Source organism: Diuraphis noxia, unplaced genomic scaffold (genome assembly GCF_037042655.1).
Source record: "Diuraphis noxia isolate RWA-SAM2 unplaced genomic scaffold, SU_Dnox_SAM2 contig0001, whole genome shotgun sequence".
In the NCBI taxonomy this organism is placed as follows: domain Eukaryota; kingdom Metazoa; phylum Arthropoda; class Insecta; order Hemiptera; family Aphididae; genus Diuraphis; species Diuraphis noxia.
Genome location: NW_028301711.1, coordinates 41,552,744 through 41,572,191, shown reverse-complemented (window position 1 = coordinate 41,572,191; position 19,448 = coordinate 41,552,744). Strand labels below are relative to the sequence as shown.

Genomic DNA, 19,448 nt, shown 5'->3' with positions numbered 1-19,448 from the left:
TTCTTTTTTAATTGCTATATAATTTTTAAAGATATTTTGTAGTTATGTGAATTATAAGCAAATGCCTTTAACCAGTTTAAAAATAAGTATTTCAGATATATAATCAGTTTTGGAAATAGGCTACTTGATAATTAACAATTTATTTGGTGCTTATAAGTTTATCATAATTTTATATAAATACAATACATTTTTGTTTTAGAAAAATTCTATTCTAACAGCTCTGGAGAATATGATGTCATCAAATCATGAACTTATTCAAATAATTAAAAAAATAATGATGAACCAATAAAAAAGACTTTGGATAAATAAATAGTATAAATTATGGTTTTGATGATTTTTTTGTTTTTTTATGAAGCAATATTTTTACTTTTAGGTTTATTAGATGATTATACATTTTTAATTTGATCAAGATTAAGCAAAAATAATGAACAAACATTAAAATCATTAAATAAATACAATATTAGTAATGTTATTAATTAACTGAATATTTTTATACTATCTCATTTAAGTGTAGGTACCTAAAAAAATATGTTCATTTTTGTAACAGTTTTGACGATGCTATTGAAGTAAACCGTGGTAGTTATGTTTAGGCTGCTAATCTGAAAGCGTATGTGTAAGAAATAAACCTTTGATTCAAAATTAAGGCTACTTTCACCCAATGCTTGTGATAATCAAATCAGCATAACTTATAATACTCATTCATACTTGATTATCAACTTTTGATACTAATAAGTAATTTTTAAAAATTGATTTATTAAAATAACAAATGGACTATTTTATGAATATGATGTACCATGGCATTTGATTCACATTGTTACATTATAGAAGAGTATATCTTAACATTGTTTTAGGATGACACCCTAATTAGATCCATAAAATGGAGACACACTTAAAATAATTAATTGATTTTTGTTAAAAACAAACAATTATAAACCTTTTGTAAATTGAGAATGAGACTATTTTCACAAATGGAATTTTTTTTAAATCAGATTTTGTAATTTTTACCATCACTTTAAAGTTTAAAACATTACAAAGGCAGGTTTCCACTACACACGTTCACATAAATCTTTTGCTTAAATTGGTTGGTTAGGTTAGGTTACCACATGATTAACCAGATTACCGTGTTGTTGGACATGGCTGAACATTTCAGGTGTACACGGCACAAGTGTATAGTGGAAACATGCCTAAATAGTTGCATATATTTATACATTGAAATTTTTTTTTTTTGTGACACATATCAAGCTAATATGCAAAAAATCTGTTGAGAACCACTTCTATTGTACATAAATACTTTATTAAAGCCACGAGCTCAAAAAATAAGTAAGTACTGCATTCACCAAAATTTTTTAATTCTAATCATAAATTAACGTAGAGGGAAGGAAGGAAGAGGTAAAATACTAAGAACCAATGGTTACTATGAATTAAGTAGAACATGTCACAGCACTAAATAGCCAGCACTTACTTTTTGTTCTCCCCAATTATTAACTATAATATTTTAGATAAAAAAACCTATAAGAAAAATAAAAACTTTTTATTGATAAAATCTTATTGAATGATTTTTAATTTTGTTTAACCAATAATATAATGCTTTAGTAAATATTGCCGTATAGAATTCAATAATTATTATAAAAAAAATTGGGAATGATCTTAAGATAAATTATATACAAAATAAATTAAACAAAGAAATTAAGCTCTATTATATTTTCCCCAAATATGCAACATAAAAACGGAGGCAATGAACAACAAAGACATCACTAACACGGGCACGGGTCCTCTGAAAAATAAACAAAAAACACATTAAATCAATATTACATATATTTTATACATTATAAAGTTAACATTAACATTTAAATAAAATGTATATTATAAAAAATATAAATGCATTATACATTAAGATTTTTATTAAGAGGACGCTACACCCGCATATGTTGTCTCTGTCTTACAAGTGCGTAACATAGCCAATTTTATGCTCAGCAGATCACGTTTAGCTCCGTTAGTTTAAAATTTAGAGTAAAATGACCTCTTACAAAAATTAAAGGTAACATTATTATCGAGGGCATGACGTAGGCTTTGTATTATATTTTAATTTTAAAGTGAGTATTTTAAAATTGTAAATTGCTTGTATATCTTAAAATACACATAACTCACTTTAAAATTAAAGTATAATAAAAAGCCTACGTCATGCCCTCGACAATAATGTTACCTTTAATTTTTGCAAGAGGTCGATTTACTCTAAATTTTAAACTAATGGAGCTAAACGTGATCTGCTGAGCATAAAATTTGTTATGTTACGCACTTGTAAGACGGAGACAACGTATGTGGGTGTAGCGTCCTCTTAAGATCAATTACAAGAATTAAACTAGTATCAAGACTATGAATTAAAATAAACAAATAAATAAAATATAATGGTCATTTAACAAATGGTGTGTATTTAAAAAAAATTTAGGAAAATGCTTACACTTTAATTCCAGGTGAGTCGTCTGTGTAGAAACGCCACATACCTCCACTGCTAGTTCCAGTATTACGGTTTCTAACTGATGTAGTGGGTGCAGTAGTTTTACTATAAAATAAAATAATTTAACAATGAAATATAATTTACAGGAATAAGTAAATGACAAATATATATATATATTTAAAAGTTTATGTTTTGACCTGTCATGAATTTAGAAAATTATTTTAATTAAAAGTAAGCTAAAAAAATAAAATAATAAGTAACTTAATAATTAAAACTGATTTGATAAATATAAGATTGATTATTACCGCTGTCTAAGCACATTTCCGGCTGTCCTAGATGCGCCTGGTTTAGATGGTGACCTGGGACCATTATTGGTTGATTGCATTGCACTTGGATTTACAGGCTGAAAAATAAAACATGCTGTTAATTATCTATTAACCCTTTATTTTATATAATATTAAATATTTATCAATTTGTTTATAAGTCATAACATAGTTATTTTTTGTCCATTTTTAGAAATATTAATTTATGTATTAAAGAAATTAAAATACAGTAGATATATAATAATTATTATTTAGTAAAAAATATGATTTATCATTAAGAAAGTGCTGCATAATTTTGGTGTGAAATGTTTTTTCAGGCTGCATTGGCTTGTACAAACTAAAGGGCGGAAAAATCAATATCTGATTTAAATGCACTTATAAATATGCGAAAAAATGGACTTTCAAAAAATGTATGATTACCTAAAAACTCTAAAACATTACAAGGAATTTCTTAAAAAAATATTTGTTTATCGTTTTACTTAAAAACCAAATTATCTTATTGTTATTATAGTACAATATGATCATTTATATACAAACTATGTGTATTATAAAAATAAATTATGCCCTAAAAACGATTAAAAATGCAATTAAAACATTAAAAATCTTACAAATACCAAACTTTTTTTGATTTTAGCACAGTCAGTACTTGAAAGACATTTTTATTTTAGAAAGTATCATGTCAAGCATTCCAGAAAAAATTTGCACATTTTGAAATCCAGGACTACTAACAAAACTACGAGAACAACTACCACATACCTGGTATGCACTTCTAGAATCTTATCTGACTGAAAGACAGTTTCGAGTTATGCACAAAGAAGCAATAACAAACTGGAAAAACATATTTGCCGGAGTACCTCAAGGTAGTGTACTAGGACCTACTCTTTATCTACTATATACAGCTGACATCCCAACCAATAGTGACTCAATGACCTCTATATTTTCTGACAATACAGCAGTTTTAGCAACAAGTATTGATCACGAGACTACGACTGAAAACGTACAAACCTCAATTGATCATATATCTAACTGGACAAAGCAATGGAAAATCATGATAAATAGTGATAAGTCGGTACATGTGAATTATACTCTATGTAAAACCGAAAATCTCCAAGTGTTGCTGGATCACATGACAATCCCACAAAAATATTCAGCCAAATGGGTATGCACCTTGATTCTCGCCTTAATTGGAAACATCATGTCCGACAAAAAATTGCAAATAAAAGAAAAAATGTGCAAGCTATACTGGCTAGTTGGTAGACATTCCACACTAGACCTGGCAAACAAACAGCTTCTATATGTAGCTATTGTCAAACCGATCTGGACTTATGGCATACAACTGTGGGGCTGTGCCAGCAAATCCAACATCAAAGTCATTCAATGCTGTCAGAATATTTCCCTTCGTACTGTTGTCACAGCATACCGGTTCGACAGGAATGAAATCTTCCATCGAGACTTGAATATACCATCCATAGAGGACGAAAATAAAAAGTTTGCCAACAAACATGTGAAAAAACTTGAGTTGCACCCAAATGCAACTGCTAAACAACTTCTTCAACAACTCGCAAGACATTAGGCGCCTCAAACGCCTGAAGCCATACGACTCAGTTTAATTAACTTAGGCTAAGAAAAGGGGCTATCTCATTGGAGGTACAACCCCAAACATGTTCTTCTATAATATATATATATATATATATTATATATGTATATATAAGTTATTATTATTATTATATAATACTACTTATGTATAACTATTGTTATACTGTATTCACTCACAATGTATTATATTTATAAAGACTTTTGGTCGTTTAAATAAAGATGCCATAGACAGTTAAAAAAAAAAATTTTGAAATCCGAGCCCTGATTGTTATTAAAATAATAATAACAAAAAATGAGCTTTTTTTTAAAACTTTTTAATTAACTCACCAAAACGTTAAAGTTAAGTTTCTTTAACTTGTTACCTACACTTTTTACAGTCAAGTAATTATCGTAATCGCACAGTTAGAAGGATGTTGTACCTGCATGTGTTTTCTCAGTCTTACACATGACATACTAAATTACTGTTCCTCATTCAAGATAGTATGGCAATTGGCAATAACCTATTAGTTTTGATATTATTAAACTTTTAGGTAAGTAAATTACCTGTGTTCTCTTATTGGTTTTTTAGATATTTTAATATTTGGAACAAATGCACTTTACCAACCCCCTCACGATTTCCAATTTTTTTTTCAGACGACTTGTTTTTTTATGCTTAAAACGATGATGTATTTTTTTTTCCCGGAAACCATTATTTTGGAAGTTATAGCCTTCCAAAGTTTGCGAATTTACATTTATTTGCATGCGCGCAACACCACTAATTTACTGCCGCAGTATGGGCAGTGATTACACAGTTTGCGGAACTGGTCGCTGCGCAAATCGAAAATATCCCTTGATTTGCTGTGTAAAACCACCTTGGGTAGGCCTCGGAATTAAACAATGTTGTTAAATAGCAATTATCTTTGCAGGTAGATGACCGACTAATGGTTACCTATCTACCTATATATTATATTATTTTTGTTATTATATAAGTACCTATATAGCATATTATAATATCATTAATTACTTTTAAGTCTGATTAAATTATAATATCAATAAGTCATTAAGATGACCTCAATAATATTTTTACTTTTAAATTTGACAATAGGTTAATTATACACTCTAAATATTAAAGATAACAACACAAATTTGGTTTTACGGAATGCATAATTATTGTTTTGTTGTATATGACATGTTAGATAAAGAAATAACACATGTTGGTTTAGCATGTTATTGAAAAAATATGATGACCTCATAGAGGAATGTTTTAATGCATAAGACATAAGGTGTACATCTAACACAAAGTTATATATTTTTTAATATTTATCACTATAAATTAATTAACGCGGTACCTTCCAATAGCTTTTAAAATAGCATTTTTATTTATAATAATATGTCTCAATACGGGTTTAAAAAATGTGAATATGCGTAGTTTATACACAGATCATGTGAATGCAATCTTAAGATGATGTGCTACAGGTAAAATATGGCCGATATAACTCTAGAATTTGGCTAGGCTACGCAGATTTAAGATTATCCGACACCGGGAGATAATGCACCGTGTAAATGATATGGTCTGAAAACCTCCCAGTGCGTTTTATCACACTGGTCTAGTATAGCGAATTTCTAGACTGTATCCTACTATAGGTTCAAAATTACTAGGTATCAGTAAGCATACTGTATTCTTTTCCAAAAATGGTGTCGTTTTGCCACTAAATCTTATTACCATGATTATTATGAACAGTAACGTACTAAATGTATACTGTGAGTGGAAAATGACCACAGAAGTGCCACGCGCTCAAAGTCCGGAAAGCGTCGTGAACCACATAGAACGCATAAGGCGTTCGTATCGATGGCCACTCGCTAGTGATGTAGGTCGAGACATACGTAGAAAATAATCGACGCGCTGGGAAACTGGCAACGACGGTAACGTCGGTCGGGCCATGGTGCAAAATAAAATGCTCACCATTTTTGACGGTGATCGATTCTGGCAGACGTCGAGAAAAACGTGTTCAAACGGCGACGATGGCGGACGGACCCAAAATGTATAGTGAAGACGTGTACAACTGTGTAATACTGCAATGTGTATAGATATCGGAAACGGTGAATGAATTCGTGTCGCCGCCGCGTCCGGTCCGGTTTAGCGCTACGTGTTTGGGATAGGCTGCGGGTCGCGGGACAGTAACAGTACACGAGTACACGTTGTCACGAACGCGATAATGCGGTGCCGTGTGTTGGCATCATGGAGGCAAAAGTGGGACGCGTGGAGCCTGGTGGAGGCCGACCGGCCGAGTGCCCGCCGGACACGGTCAGAAAACGGTCGCCGGGGAACACGAGGATCCACAACGAATAATCGTGTAATAATATTAATTCAGTATACCACTACGCTAATAAGTATAATAGGTAGATAACTGCCTATTGATTTAAAATATTTAAAAATAGTATAGTAGTCAATTAATATATTCACCACTGACGCTAAACAACATAATATTACGATTTGCGATTGATCGAGTTTATTATCGAGTAGAATTTAAGTAGGTACTTGCATGTGGCTAGGCCGAATCCCGGAATAAAAGAACAATTCGTTTTTAAAAATTATTATGGGGTATCAATAGAATGGGAAAATGTAACTAACTACCTATAATAAAATATAATATATATTATAATAAAATAATGTCACAAACTATATAGTATCATATTATTTTGTTACCTAATTGCATAAAAGGGGTAAATTTTATATTTGGATACTCAATAATTTAAAAGAAACTTTTTTTAGCAATTAATTCAATGAAAAATTTCATTACTAAATAGTTGGCAGTTCCTATAACATTAGTAGGTACTATATATACTGGCTATATATACTGTAGGTATATATATATAGGTACCTATATTATAAATAATATAATATAAATTGAATTACAAAATAAATATCGCTATTCTTCGTATTAATTCATAATTATATGGGCTTCTCTTTCGTTTTATGCTATTATTTGAGTGTTTAATAAATAATAATAATAATTTAATATCAATAATTTTTCTTTTTTTGAAATAGGTAATCAATTAAAATATTTTTAAAAATTGTTCTTTTTTTCTTTGTTATTTTCTTTCTTGATCTTTTTTGCCTATTACCAGCTAGGCCGGTTGACGTTAACGTGATCTGCTGAGCATAAAATTTGCAATGTTACATACTTGTAGGACGGAGACAACACATGCAGGTGTAGCGTCCTCTTTATAACCATACCTATATAATATGGGCTATGTGGCTATATGACATATTATATTACTACAAGATTTAACTACCGAAAGTGTACGGTTGACTGGTGACTCTTAACTACTAACTACGACCAAGTGAGCAACCTACAGAATTTTAAAGCAATATGATACACGTTTTATAATAATTTAATTTTTTTAAACTTATAAACACATAGCAAAAACCTCTATATGTGTGAATATTATACCTAACTATAACAAAATTATATTGAATTTTCAAGTGTAAACAGAATTATTTGGTTAAAAATACCCATGTGATGTAAAATTTATATGTTTTTTCAATATTTTAGATTCTGAGAGGAGTAATGTTATTTGTTTAACTCTGAAGACTTTTTGTGTTTGTCTTCATTTTTAAATGAAATAATACAAATAATGTAATACAAATATTATAAGCATCGCCCATTTGCGCAAAAGAAAAAGAAGAATTTGTTTTAGAGATAGCTTATTTGTATTTTGCACAACATAAAAAAGTATCTTTTTTCCGGACTGTTGGAATTTTCTATCGTTGATAGTAATTTTTCGTTTGATCAAAAACTTGAAAATTGATTACAAAGTTTCTAAAAATCTGCTATTAATGTAATTGAAAAAAAAATTAAGTGTAAGTTCACTATCATTTTTCATAAGCGTCTGAAACAAAATTTTGACAATTTCGTTAAAGTTGTGAAAACTTAAAAATTGTTTTGTATCTAGCTATAAAAATTAATTTTAATTTTTTCTTTTCGTAGATAGGTACCATAAATTAATTTATAAATATGCAACACATATTTCTTCATAACTCAGAAGTTTTTCTGAAATTCTACATAGTAAAAAAAAATTATCGGAGTCAAATTAAGTTTAATTAAAAATTAAAATATGCCGTAAATAATGATTTCTCAACGACTGATTTTCATATTGTGTTGTATTTCAAAAACTAATAACAGTAGATACTTTATTATTATTTTCTTTATATTATGATAAAGTTTTCTAATATTTTTTTGAGTTGTCTATAGCCATGTGAAATTTTCAATTCTTATTTTATTTTTTTTAAGCACATGTCGATATTTAAACATTTTTCAATAATTTATGAACTATCGAACTTGAAAATTTAAAACAAGGTTTTTACAAGTATTTCAGCGTAGACTGTAGGTAACCAAAAACATTAAAAATTATATTACCTGACAAACCGAGTTTTTTTAAATAAATATTTATATGTTCAAATTTGAGTAAAATAAAATAAAATAATATTTAATTTTTAGATATTTAAACAAATAATAATTATTTTTAATTATTTTATTGTAATTTAAAAAAAATTATTCATCGATAGGTTCTTGAAATTTCTAAAAATATGTAATTAAATTTTATACACACAATTACACTTTCAAATATAATTGAAATCATAAATAATATAATCATTAGGTAGTAATAAATATTAATCATAGTTAAAGACTAACCCAATTGGTAACTACAATCATAACTTTTTAAACAATAAAATTAAAATCAAAAGACCTACTGGCTATTTCACTATTTATTTAGATTGGAGATACCTAAGTAATGTGCATTACTTAAAAAAAAAATTACCATAGAACTTTACCAAATTAATTTTAATAATTTAAAAATATGTAGCCATTAGGTGAATAATATATATATATTTTTTAACTTTTATTTTTAATACATATAATCTATAAACACATTTTACAATAAGCAGCAGCAGAATAATATAAAAGTAAAAGTTTTCTGTAGAAAAAACAATTTTCTTATAAACCTGTGAAAGTATTGCAATTCAACCTATAAATAATTGTGATAATAGTACATTATAATTTACTCAATGTTTATTTTTTGTATACAATAATTACTTTAATACATTAATATACTTAAATTATTGTCACAATCAATATTTGAATAAAATGTCTTAAAAATATTTTATATTATTATTATTTATAAGTTACAATACAATTTTGGTTATTCATAACAATATTTTTGGTTTTCAATATTTTAAATGAAATGGATTGTTTAATTTATATCTCTCAGCCTATGACGCTACTAGAATTTTGAGCGTCAAACGAAGAAGAATTTCTGGGGGTCTAAAATTGATACTTAAGCATTGTTATACTAAATGATGTGTTAAGAAATTACATCTTTTCTAAACATGATCTAAAAAAAATTGTTCTAATTTCACTCAATAATTATTATTAACATAACTCACCTTATTATAACCAAAAATTTAAAGTATATACATTTAATATCATATATGTAGGTTTCAAAATAATTTGAATCCTGTTTTTAAATTAATAATACATTTAAATTATTTAAATATAATTTCAAACAATAATATTTAATAATCAAGTATACAAACATTTTATACATAAATCTTTTATTTATAAGTCAATGAAATTACTTTAATATTTATATATTTAAAAATGAATAGTTAGTTTTCAAATGATAATTGTATTTTTTAATGTATCTAAATACAACATAATAATAATTAATTAATTAGTATTGTATATTTTATAGTTTTCCTATCATACTTTTTATTTTTTTATTTTTATCATTAAATTAAGAATCAAGAATTAAACATTCCAATAATCAATTAATATATTACATCAAAATTCTTAACTTATTAAATTTACCACAAAAATTACAATTTTTTTTAAAAATAGATACAATTCAACAAAGAGTAAAAAAATAAAGTAACAAATATATTCACTGGAAACAAAATACTTATAAAAATGATTTTTTGTTATGTATAATGTATATACATTTATTTATACATATTGTTATGACTTTAAGTATATGCCATACTTAGTATTCCCATTCTCCAATATCCCTCAAATTTGGGCTTATTATCCTTTAAAACATACTTTATTGGTAATTTTTCTTACCTTTTAACAATGTTTAGAAGTTTAAATTAAAATTTTAAAATTTTCAACTGATATAATAAACACAATAATACGTTATTAAATATAAATAACAATAAATTAGTTTTGTTTACCAGAATAAAACTAATTTTGGTAATCAAAGCACTATTATTAAAGATGTTTTATTATTACAAGTAAATAATATAAATATTTTTTCTTTTATTAATTTTAATCAATATAAATTTCATGTAATTAGTGTATCTTTCATAGAATTAATATTTTCATTATTATTATATATATATATATATATATATATATATATATATATTAGTTTAATTGAAATAATTAATTTGTAACTTATCAACTGCACTTTTTGTTGTACCTAAATAGAACTCAACTCATCCGCTTTCAAGCTTATTTGCTTATAGGATGAGTTGCAACTTTTGTTATTATATTTTCTATCTAACCATGTTTTTTATGCTGTTGCAATAAACTTTTATTATTATTATTATTATTATTATGTAATGTTGTTTAGATATATCAATATAATTTGTATATGAAGAGTATAAATTGGACTTTAATAACTAGTGAGATAGAATGAAATTAAACAAAAACAAATACTTTTGATACATTCATTTTGGTTTTCTTAATTATGTCATATATTTTTAAATACCTATATATTTCATTATTTTCAATCTCATAATGCACTAGGGACATCTTGAAACCTGGTGCACTAATATTAGAAATATCCATCCCAATTGTTTGCTGCCAACAATAAGTTAACAATAAAGTCATGTTGGGTAAGGATAATATAACATCTTTAGTAAGATTAACCGTCTTGTTATAAATTATTATCTTTTTATTTATCTAATTACATTTTCATGTATTATTAATTTGCTGTTGATAAATATTTTTTTTTTGTAAAAATATGTTAGTATAGAACCGATAATAAAGATGACAAAAATCATATTTTATAAATAAGAGTAACATTTACTGATTGAATATAAGTTAAAATTATTAAGTCCTGTATATAATAAATTAAATAATACAATGTGTTATCTTGATGTATAATTTTAAAGTAAAATAAAATATAATAAATCAATTTACTTGAAATAATACAAAAGAATAAGTAAAAATATGCAATAAAAGTAAGTTCTTAAATAGTAAATAATTAATGTATTTGATTTCTTAAAATATTATTTATAGTTCTTAACAAAACCAAATTTTTTTTTATAACTATTTTATAAATTATAATCTTTTACCGCCTAGTTTTAAGGATTGTTTGCTGCTACGTTTTGATTCTAATTGTTTTATGCGTTCTTGTTTTCTTTCTTCACGTTTTTTCCGCATTTCTTCTTTTATCAACTCAGCTTCTGCTTCTATATAAAATTATTAAAATTTATATTTTTTTTTATTCAAAATGGTTAATAAGATACTCACTTTTAGCAAGTTCATCAGAATCATCCAGTAAAATAGGCTCTTGATCTTCCCAACCGAAATCAGATTTATATTTTATAGAATTCTATAAAAATAAATAATGTTGCATATTAAATTAAAAACTAAATTTCCAATTAGAAAAAATAGTAAAATAATTATAACATGATTGCAAAGGATATGGTCAGGGCTGGATTGGACAAATTCGGTCCACCAAGTGTTTTGTGCTTTATCGCCCACTAACAAACTTAATATTAATTACACCTAGGTACAAGGTACAACCATATGGTCAGTTCAAGTCCAACATTTGGACTTTATTTTTTCAATTTTAAACTTTTAATACATTTTTAGTCAGCAGACTCATAACTTGAACGATCCAAGTTATCACGGCCAACCAAGTTTTACTCAGTAACTTGCTGGTCCAATCCGGCCTTGGATTTAGTACAAAAGATTAATCACCAAAATATCGATAGGAAAAAACATTTATTAAAATGTCAAATAGTAATGAAAATATTGACAAATTAAAAATACTATATGTAGGTAGATACTTCCAAGATTTTCTTACCAACTATTTATTAATATATTACACAGCTAGACAAGAATATCAGTATTATACTGGTGTCATATATTAAGAGCAGTGTTGAAAAGTATTTGAGAAAATGTACAAAATTAGTACCTATTAAGATATGAAAACACATATTAATGTCAATATATTCAAAAAGATAATTTGAGGTTAGTATTCTAAATACTTAGAATTTCAAATACTTCATTATTATTTATCATCAAAAAATTACAGATTTTGTTGATTTGTAGGTTATCACTAAGTTCTATGAAATATGTATGGTAAATTGCTAAAATTGATAATCAATTGAGAATTGACTATGCTATTATTGACAAGTAATTATCCAGAGCACTATCAATTTATATAATTTTATAATTTTTTTCTTTCATTTCTTTAATTTACATGTAACTTGATAATTTATGTACTGTATTAACAAATATAATCAATCAATAAATAATTATAAATTGTTATATATTTTGTATGATGTAATAAGTTATTATAGCTATTTTACCAATTTGATATCTATATAGACATATAGTTAAGTTACTAAATCTAAATACTTTGTTTTTGTTAGTACCTATGAATATGTAAGTTTTTGTATGAAATTACAAATAAGAAATTATGATTAATATGCATGTGCTTTTTCGATTTTAAAATTAAGTAATCCTATATTTTATCAGGGTTATTAAATAAAAATTTTTTTTTTTTAATGTTATATGGTGTTTTGGTCATTCTTCTAATTTATTGACATTTCATACCAATCAATGTTTTGACTAGTCAATATCGCAACTGTCAGCATTTCAATAGTATCCTATTTTTACAAACTATACTGTACCGAAGTATCAACGCCAATACTTTCCCAATCATCTCCAACATTCCATCCAGAATCATCATCCCAGTCATTGGATAATGTAGAATCTTCTGTGGAATTTTTGTAATTTAGAGAGTCCTAAGAGTAAAATAACTTACAGTTAAAATCATGAAATACATATAAAATTACTTGTTAATCTCTTTTCAAATCATCTAATCACACACAAAAAAAAATTGTATTTGTGAGGATACATTTATAATTATTAATATTGTGATTTGTTAAAGTAACTATTAATTTATTATATTTTAAAAATAAAATCTAACCTGTAAGGTATTTATACTTTCAATTTGTTTCTCTTTGTATACATTTTTCACAGTACTGTCTTTCAATGAATTGTTGTACATCTGTTCACAGTTGTTCATATTTGTGTTGTTTGAATTATCTTTAAACAGGTTTACATAAGATGAAATAATGGCAATCAATTATGATTATTTGAATCAGTACATTTTGTAAAACTATAAAGCTTTGTCAATAAATATACTAACTCTTTGATAACTCTACTGATTTGTCATCTTTTTGAGGAATTTTAGATGAATAAAACTTGGAAGTTACCGTGGTGACAGCCCATCCTGCCCATGTGGGCATGACTGGGCTAGTTGTATTAGCAACTTCTTCTTCTACAAAATACAATAATTCATTTTTATTTAAACTCAATATTCTTGACGTGCTCTAACATTGCTGGCAGGGGAGTAGTAGGTGGATGTAATTCTATTGTAGTTCACGATGGCCCATCTCAGTTGCTATACTACACGAAAAAAGTAGAATTTTCAAAACGCAATGAGTCAATTATTATTGTTTTTGTATGATATTAAAAAATTGAGTAACCCAAATAACTGATTGATTTTTAATTTAGAAGTGGGCTTAATCCTTGCAATGGGTTGGTAAACAGTCAACTCCTAAGATAATTTGCTGTTTTAGCCAGTTTTTTTAGTTGTATCTTTAAAGATAATTTATTATTATTAATAACAATCATGATTTAGGGTTGCTTAATATTTGCAGTAATTAATATACTATATTTGGAGTAGAAAATTTAGCCTATTGAGGGTGCAGCTACAAACCCTGCCAATACCGTGTGCATGCTAATATTCATATACTATTTTATGTTAGATGAAATTAATTTCTACCCATTTTTTCTTTTAATCTTTCATCCTCTGAAACATTTTCAAGCTTTCCTAAAAATCCTTTAATTGTTTGAAAGGTAATATCTCGTACAGCTTTTTCAGGGTCAAGAGTTACTTGACATAATGCTGGCAATACTCTAGTGGATACTTCAATCAGAGGATAATACTGTTGAGTAGCCGAAAATGCAGAAACACCTTAAAATAATAATTGCATTAAAATATAATATTAAATACAAATAACTATTTACATATATACAATTAGATTAGAACAACCTGCCATCCTTGATGGTTGAAATGGATCTTTAAGTGCACGACTAAACGCGGAGGATAATATTTTACTCCTATTTTTTGGGTCTAAATATTGAGCTATTTTACCCAAACATACAGTAGTGTTAGTCCTTATACTACCCTGAATTTAAAAAAATATAATATGAACAAATTATTAATTTATACTTTTGTTGATATGGAATACCTGGTCGTCTTTCATTTGTAAGCGAGCAAAATGTCTCATTAACTCCACATTTAAATTATTATAATTTAATTTTGAACTGATATAAACCATACTCTAAATAAAAAGTCTATAATTAATACATTTTTACTTTATGATTTGATAAATAACTTACTCGAACAGTCAATTCTCTTATAGTCGGACTAGCATCAGCCAAACCGCTTACTAATAGAGGGAAAATGATTGTGTTCAACAAATCGGCTTTTAATCGACCTGTAATATAATTGATAAAAAAATTATGAAGATTCGTAAAACTATTAATAATGTTAGTAAACATCAATTAATAGTCATATAATTAATAAATTATATATATACCTGCATATAGTTCAATCGTATTGAGTAATAATAATCTGGTAGCTCGATCGTTGGATTCAAATAGTTTAATAATACAAGGCACTATTTTCTCTTCAAATTCCTGATCGTCTAACATGGTACTTAACTAATAAAGACAAAAATATATTGGATAAATCCATAAAAAATAAACATATTTTCAATTCTCTATAAATAAACATTTTGATTACCTTTATCATTGAAGGAAATATAATTTTTTGTTCTTTAACATAATTAAACATTTCAAGAAGACTAGGCAACACATTGTAGAGGGCTATATTTTTGGGATATGTTTCCAGTAAGTTGGGTAATTTTTCAAGAAATGCTATTCTTTGAAAATCATCCAATATATGATATTGACTTAATGATGTCATGGTTTTTTCCAAATCATTACCAAAATATCCTTGTTCTCGTAATGTAGAAGTCACAATATCATATGATGGGCGGTTCATAGGATCCACAGCTACCAATTTTGGATATATTGTCAAAATCTCTTTGGGAATCTATATAATCAAAATTATTCAATAATAAATGTTTTTAATATATATATATTTTAAGAAAAATATAAGTTTATACCTTTTTTGGAATTTTTAAGGCTGATTGATTACCTAATGGGCCATTGAATATTTCCCATATTAGAACACCGAGACCCCAAATGTCAATTGAACTATAAAAATGTGTCAACTGTACTTAATACCATATAAATAACATAACAGCAAAGTATATGAATAATTTAGAGATACCAGAAATGTTATATACATAATATTATAGCACCTATTACCGTCACAAATAAATCAAAATACTTTTTTACATGATTAAAAATATGTTATGTTTGTTAAGTGTAAATAGTTTATGTTATTATAACTAAGGCATATATTTTATTAAGACTTTAAATTATAACTTATATTTTAGAAAATCATCAATGTTAAAATTAACCTTCACTAAAGTAAAGCTTGTTCAATACCTATGGCCACAGTGTTGGGTAAGTTAATTTTAAAAAGTAACAAAGTTACATCAATTTTTACAAAATTAAAAGGTAATCATGTTACTTTTTTGTCACCAAAATACAAATGTGATAACTTAACATTTCTTTTATTAAATCAAAGGTAATTATTAATTAATTACAAAAACGCTGTTTTGAACTATTTAAAATATTTAAAAAAAAGTATTTACTTTAAAACAATAATTTATGCCTTCCTCTCTTTAATATTTATTTTATATAATAATTTATCTTTAAAATTTTTGTTACTTATTTGTGATTGTTGTTTGATTCAAATATTGCTATACTAAAAAGGTATTCTTAAGGCAAATGAACAAAGTGATGTATTAAAATTACACCATAACAGGTACAGTATAAAGCCCAGTGGAAAAGGAAAATGGGAGGGGTCTGTATTGTGTTATTCATTCGACAAACACAGAAATTGTATCCTCTTTTTTTGGAACAGAGTACTAGTAAAAATATTCTCTTAGTTTCAACTCAATTTACAATTTGTAATCTAATGTTGCTTTTAGATGGTTAAATTAAAAAACTTTTTTATAAAATTGACAAAAATGTAACTAATCATTTAACAGGTTACTAATAAAATTCACAATTTATGTAGTAATACTCTTCTATTAATTTTATATCAAATAATAAGGTTATCTAATGTTACTTTAAAAAAAAAAAAAACTATGTTACATTACTACTCAACACTCCATAAAGACTATAGGTAGCTGTAAAATTCAAGTTATTTTTGTTAAAAGTTTTAATATTTGACATAAACAAGAAATAGCTTTTAAAATTATCTATTTTTCTAAAGTTCAAAATCTGGCAACCCTAAAATAATAAAATAATTATCTCTTACAATGGTGATTGTCGATGTCCAGGAGCACGATATAAATCACTAACATAAGATGGTGGAGAATTGTCAACTGAATTCATGTATTCTAACTCTCCTAATTTCCATTGTCCAGCTTTATTCACAAAAACAGACCAAATATTTACTTTATTATGGCAGAGTTTTGCTTCAAAGTTTAAAAATTTTAATCCTTCCTGAAATTTAATTAAAATAAAATCCAATTCACATTTTCAAATACAAAATGATATTAAAATCAAAAATTATAAACTCACTATTATATTGGATATTCCCCAAGCAAGGTACTGTTTCATAATATCCGAATGAAGGTTGTTTTGAGATGATATAAATGATTGAAGTGGTTCAACATATTCAGTAGATAAATATATTATAGTTTTAACCTGAAATAAATAAAATATCATAATATTAAAATATATATTTTTGATTAATTGTTTTAATTATTTTTTTATATAATTGTTTTTAGTGTTTGGAAATTTATTTTCGTTGAAGCCATATTAAATGAATAATTTTTTTTGTTTACTTCAGAGCTTTCCAAAAAACTGAGAATATTTGGATGTTTTAAAGTTTTTAAATGTTTCACAGCTGATTTAGCAAGTGCTGAACGGGTTTCACTTCCTGGAATGTCATCATTAATTAAAAATTCAAATATGGAAACTTCTTGTGCCGTGTTCTGTAAAAAAAAAATATGATGATTATTGTAAGTTATAAAACTTAAAATATAAGATGTTAAGTATAAATATGACTGATGGATAAATAAAATGTTTATAGTAAGTAGAAAAATAATTTATGAGTAAATTAAAAAGTTATTTTGATTTTGAATAGGTAATTATGTAAAATAATATTTCCGAATAATGTATGAAGGTACATGTTAATTGTTATGTTAGTTGACCATTGATAAATCACAAGCCACAGAATATAATAATAAACAATATAAGCAAGAAAAAGAATAAAACTTATAAATTATTAAATTAGTAAAAATGTTGAGACATGGGTCATGTTATATTATATTTGGCATAATGAAATAAGTATCAAATTATTTATAATAACATATTATAAGTACCTAACATTCTAAAAAAAAAAAAAATGACAAGATTGGTTAACTGTATTACTAAAAATGTGTTTTGAGTAATTTATGTAGCTAGGTAGGTATTATTATAATCTCAGGTACTTAATTAAACCGCGTAAACAAATATTTAAGTCAATAAACTAAGCAACTGAAAATCTCTTTCTGTATATAATTATGTAATATTATTAATGAAAGAAATTAATTATTAGGTAATTTAAATTTTTATAGGTAATTAAACATAGGTACCATTTTATTCAGAATATCTAATCATATTATTACTATGAAAAGAAATTTGAGAATATTCGTAAACTGACATATAATAATAATAATGACATAAAATACAATTAGGAAGTAAACAGATTTTTTTTATTCAACATTTTGACTAAAAATCATTGACTTGATTATTACCAGATTATACTATGATGGGCATTCAATTCAAATCTTATTTAATTGTAGGAAATCATTAATTCCAAATTTATTCAAAGATCATAAATATTTTGAATAAAATAGATATTCACAAATATTAATTGACCGATCAATCGATGATGATACATTATCGATATCTAAAATAGTCAGTGAATAATTAAACAAATGTTAATTTATTTTTAACAGTCATCAGAATTCACATTTTCTTCTTACTTTCTTTTTCCCCTTATTCAATTTCCATAGACTTTTTTCGTTGAACCCATACCTCGGGGATTCGCTGATCTCGTAGGGGAAGTCTTTGGATGAGTCTCTTGAGAATATAGTCCACATAGTAGTAAATTATAAGCGTATATTTTAGGAGATTTAAATGTAAATTGAAGTATTAAACATAACTATTAACTATATTGACTGTTATTATATTTTAGACTATAATATTGGAATGATAAGTGGGCTCGAATTTAAAATACTCATTCAGACGCGTTTGACGGATAGACGATTACAACTAAGAAGGTAATCCGTAGAAGGTACAGAAACGATTGACTACATCGAAACATGACGATCTACTATGTCAAACATTGAAATGAGGAGTAATAACTAATAACATTACAAGTTAACAACACTAGGTAAACAATACAATTATATTCTGATGATAATTGATTTTACAAAATAAATTTGTCAAAATTTAAGTGATAATAATATTATTCACGCAATGACATTCTGATGTTATTGATAATAATATTATATTATTTTGATAATACAGAATCATGCTTATCGCCGATAACAGGAAGTTTCCAGCAATTTAGAAATGTATATACTATAT

The 19,448-nt window shown here is 26.2% G+C and overlaps 3 protein-coding genes across 8 annotated transcripts in view; 1 reads left to right on the top strand and 2 right to left on the bottom strand.

The window, feature by feature from the left end:
- The window catches only part of LOC107170993 (dynein axonemal intermediate chain 4-like), a 39,164-nt gene extending 38,840 nt beyond the window's left edge, over positions 1-324 (top strand). For all 5 annotated transcript variants that reach the window (XM_089217856.1, XM_089217855.1, XM_089217853.1 and 2 more), the window contains one exon: positions 200-324. In XM_089217856.1, the coding sequence (XP_089073982.1) occupies positions 200-289 (90 nt within the window). In that variant the 3' untranslated portion in view covers positions 290-324. The remainder of the gene's footprint in view (positions 1-199) is intronic.
- Positions 325-1,512: 1,188 nt separating this feature from the next.
- Positions 1,513-6,516, bottom strand: Sec61beta (Sec61 translocon subunit beta). The gene is made up of 4 exons (XM_015521230.2): positions 6,317-6,516; positions 2,761-2,858; positions 2,459-2,560; positions 1,513-1,774 (listed from the first exon to the last, which is right to left on the bottom strand). The coding sequence occupies exons 1-4, from the start codon at positions 6,317-6,319 to the stop codon at positions 1,687-1,689; spliced, it is 291 nt and encodes a 96-aa protein (XP_015376716.1). The 5' UTR covers positions 6,320-6,516; the 3' UTR covers positions 1,513-1,686.
- Positions 6,517-10,166: 3,650 nt separating this feature from the next.
- Positions 10,167-19,301, bottom strand: yata (N-terminal kinase-like protein yata). 2 transcript variants are annotated; one of them, XM_089217852.1, is made up of 17 exons: positions 18,842-19,300; positions 18,611-18,765; positions 17,657-17,806; positions 17,391-17,516; positions 17,125-17,312; positions 15,857-15,947; positions 15,472-15,783; positions 15,266-15,389; positions 15,066-15,163; positions 14,915-15,007; positions 14,716-14,851; positions 14,446-14,637; positions 13,807-13,938; positions 13,585-13,703; positions 13,286-13,399; positions 11,895-11,976; positions 10,167-11,833 (listed from the first exon to the last, which is right to left on the bottom strand). In XM_089217852.1, exons 4-17 carry the CDS (start codon positions 17,427-17,429, stop codon positions 11,703-11,705), a joined length of 1,851 nt encoding a protein of 616 aa, XP_089073978.1. In that variant the 5' UTR covers positions 17,430-17,516; positions 17,657-17,806; positions 18,611-18,765; positions 18,842-19,300; the 3' UTR covers positions 10,167-11,702. The 2 variants fall into 2 exon arrangements, with proteins under 2 accessions (XP_089073978.1, XP_015376715.1); XM_015521229.2 differs by lacking the exon at positions 18,611-18,765 and having other exon boundaries at positions 18,842-19,301.
- Positions 19,302-19,448: the final 147 nt, after the last annotated feature.

Bases quoted from the DNA above. Each gene is read 5' to 3' on its own strand.
- Sec61beta (XM_015521230.2), bottom strand. The intron at 2,561-2,760 runs GTAATAATCAAT...TTTATTTTATAG, and splicing joins GGAAATGTGCTTAGACAGCG to TAAAACTACTGCACCCACTA. The intron at 1,775-2,458 runs GTAAGCATTTTC...TTTATTTTTCAG, and splicing joins GACTCACCTGGAATTAAAGT to AGGACCCGTGCCCGTGTTAG.
- yata (XM_015521229.2), bottom strand. From the start codon at position 18,958: ATGTGGACTATATTCTCAAGAGACTCATCCAAAGACTTCCCCTACGAG. The intron at 17,517-17,656 runs GTAAACAAAAAA...TATTTATTTCAG, and splicing joins GTTTTTTGGAAAGCTCTGAA to GTTAAAACTATAATATATTT. The intron at 11,834-11,894 runs GTGAGTATCTTA...AATTTTATATAG, and splicing joins TTCTGATGAACTTGCTAAAA to AAGCAGAAGCTGAGTTGATA.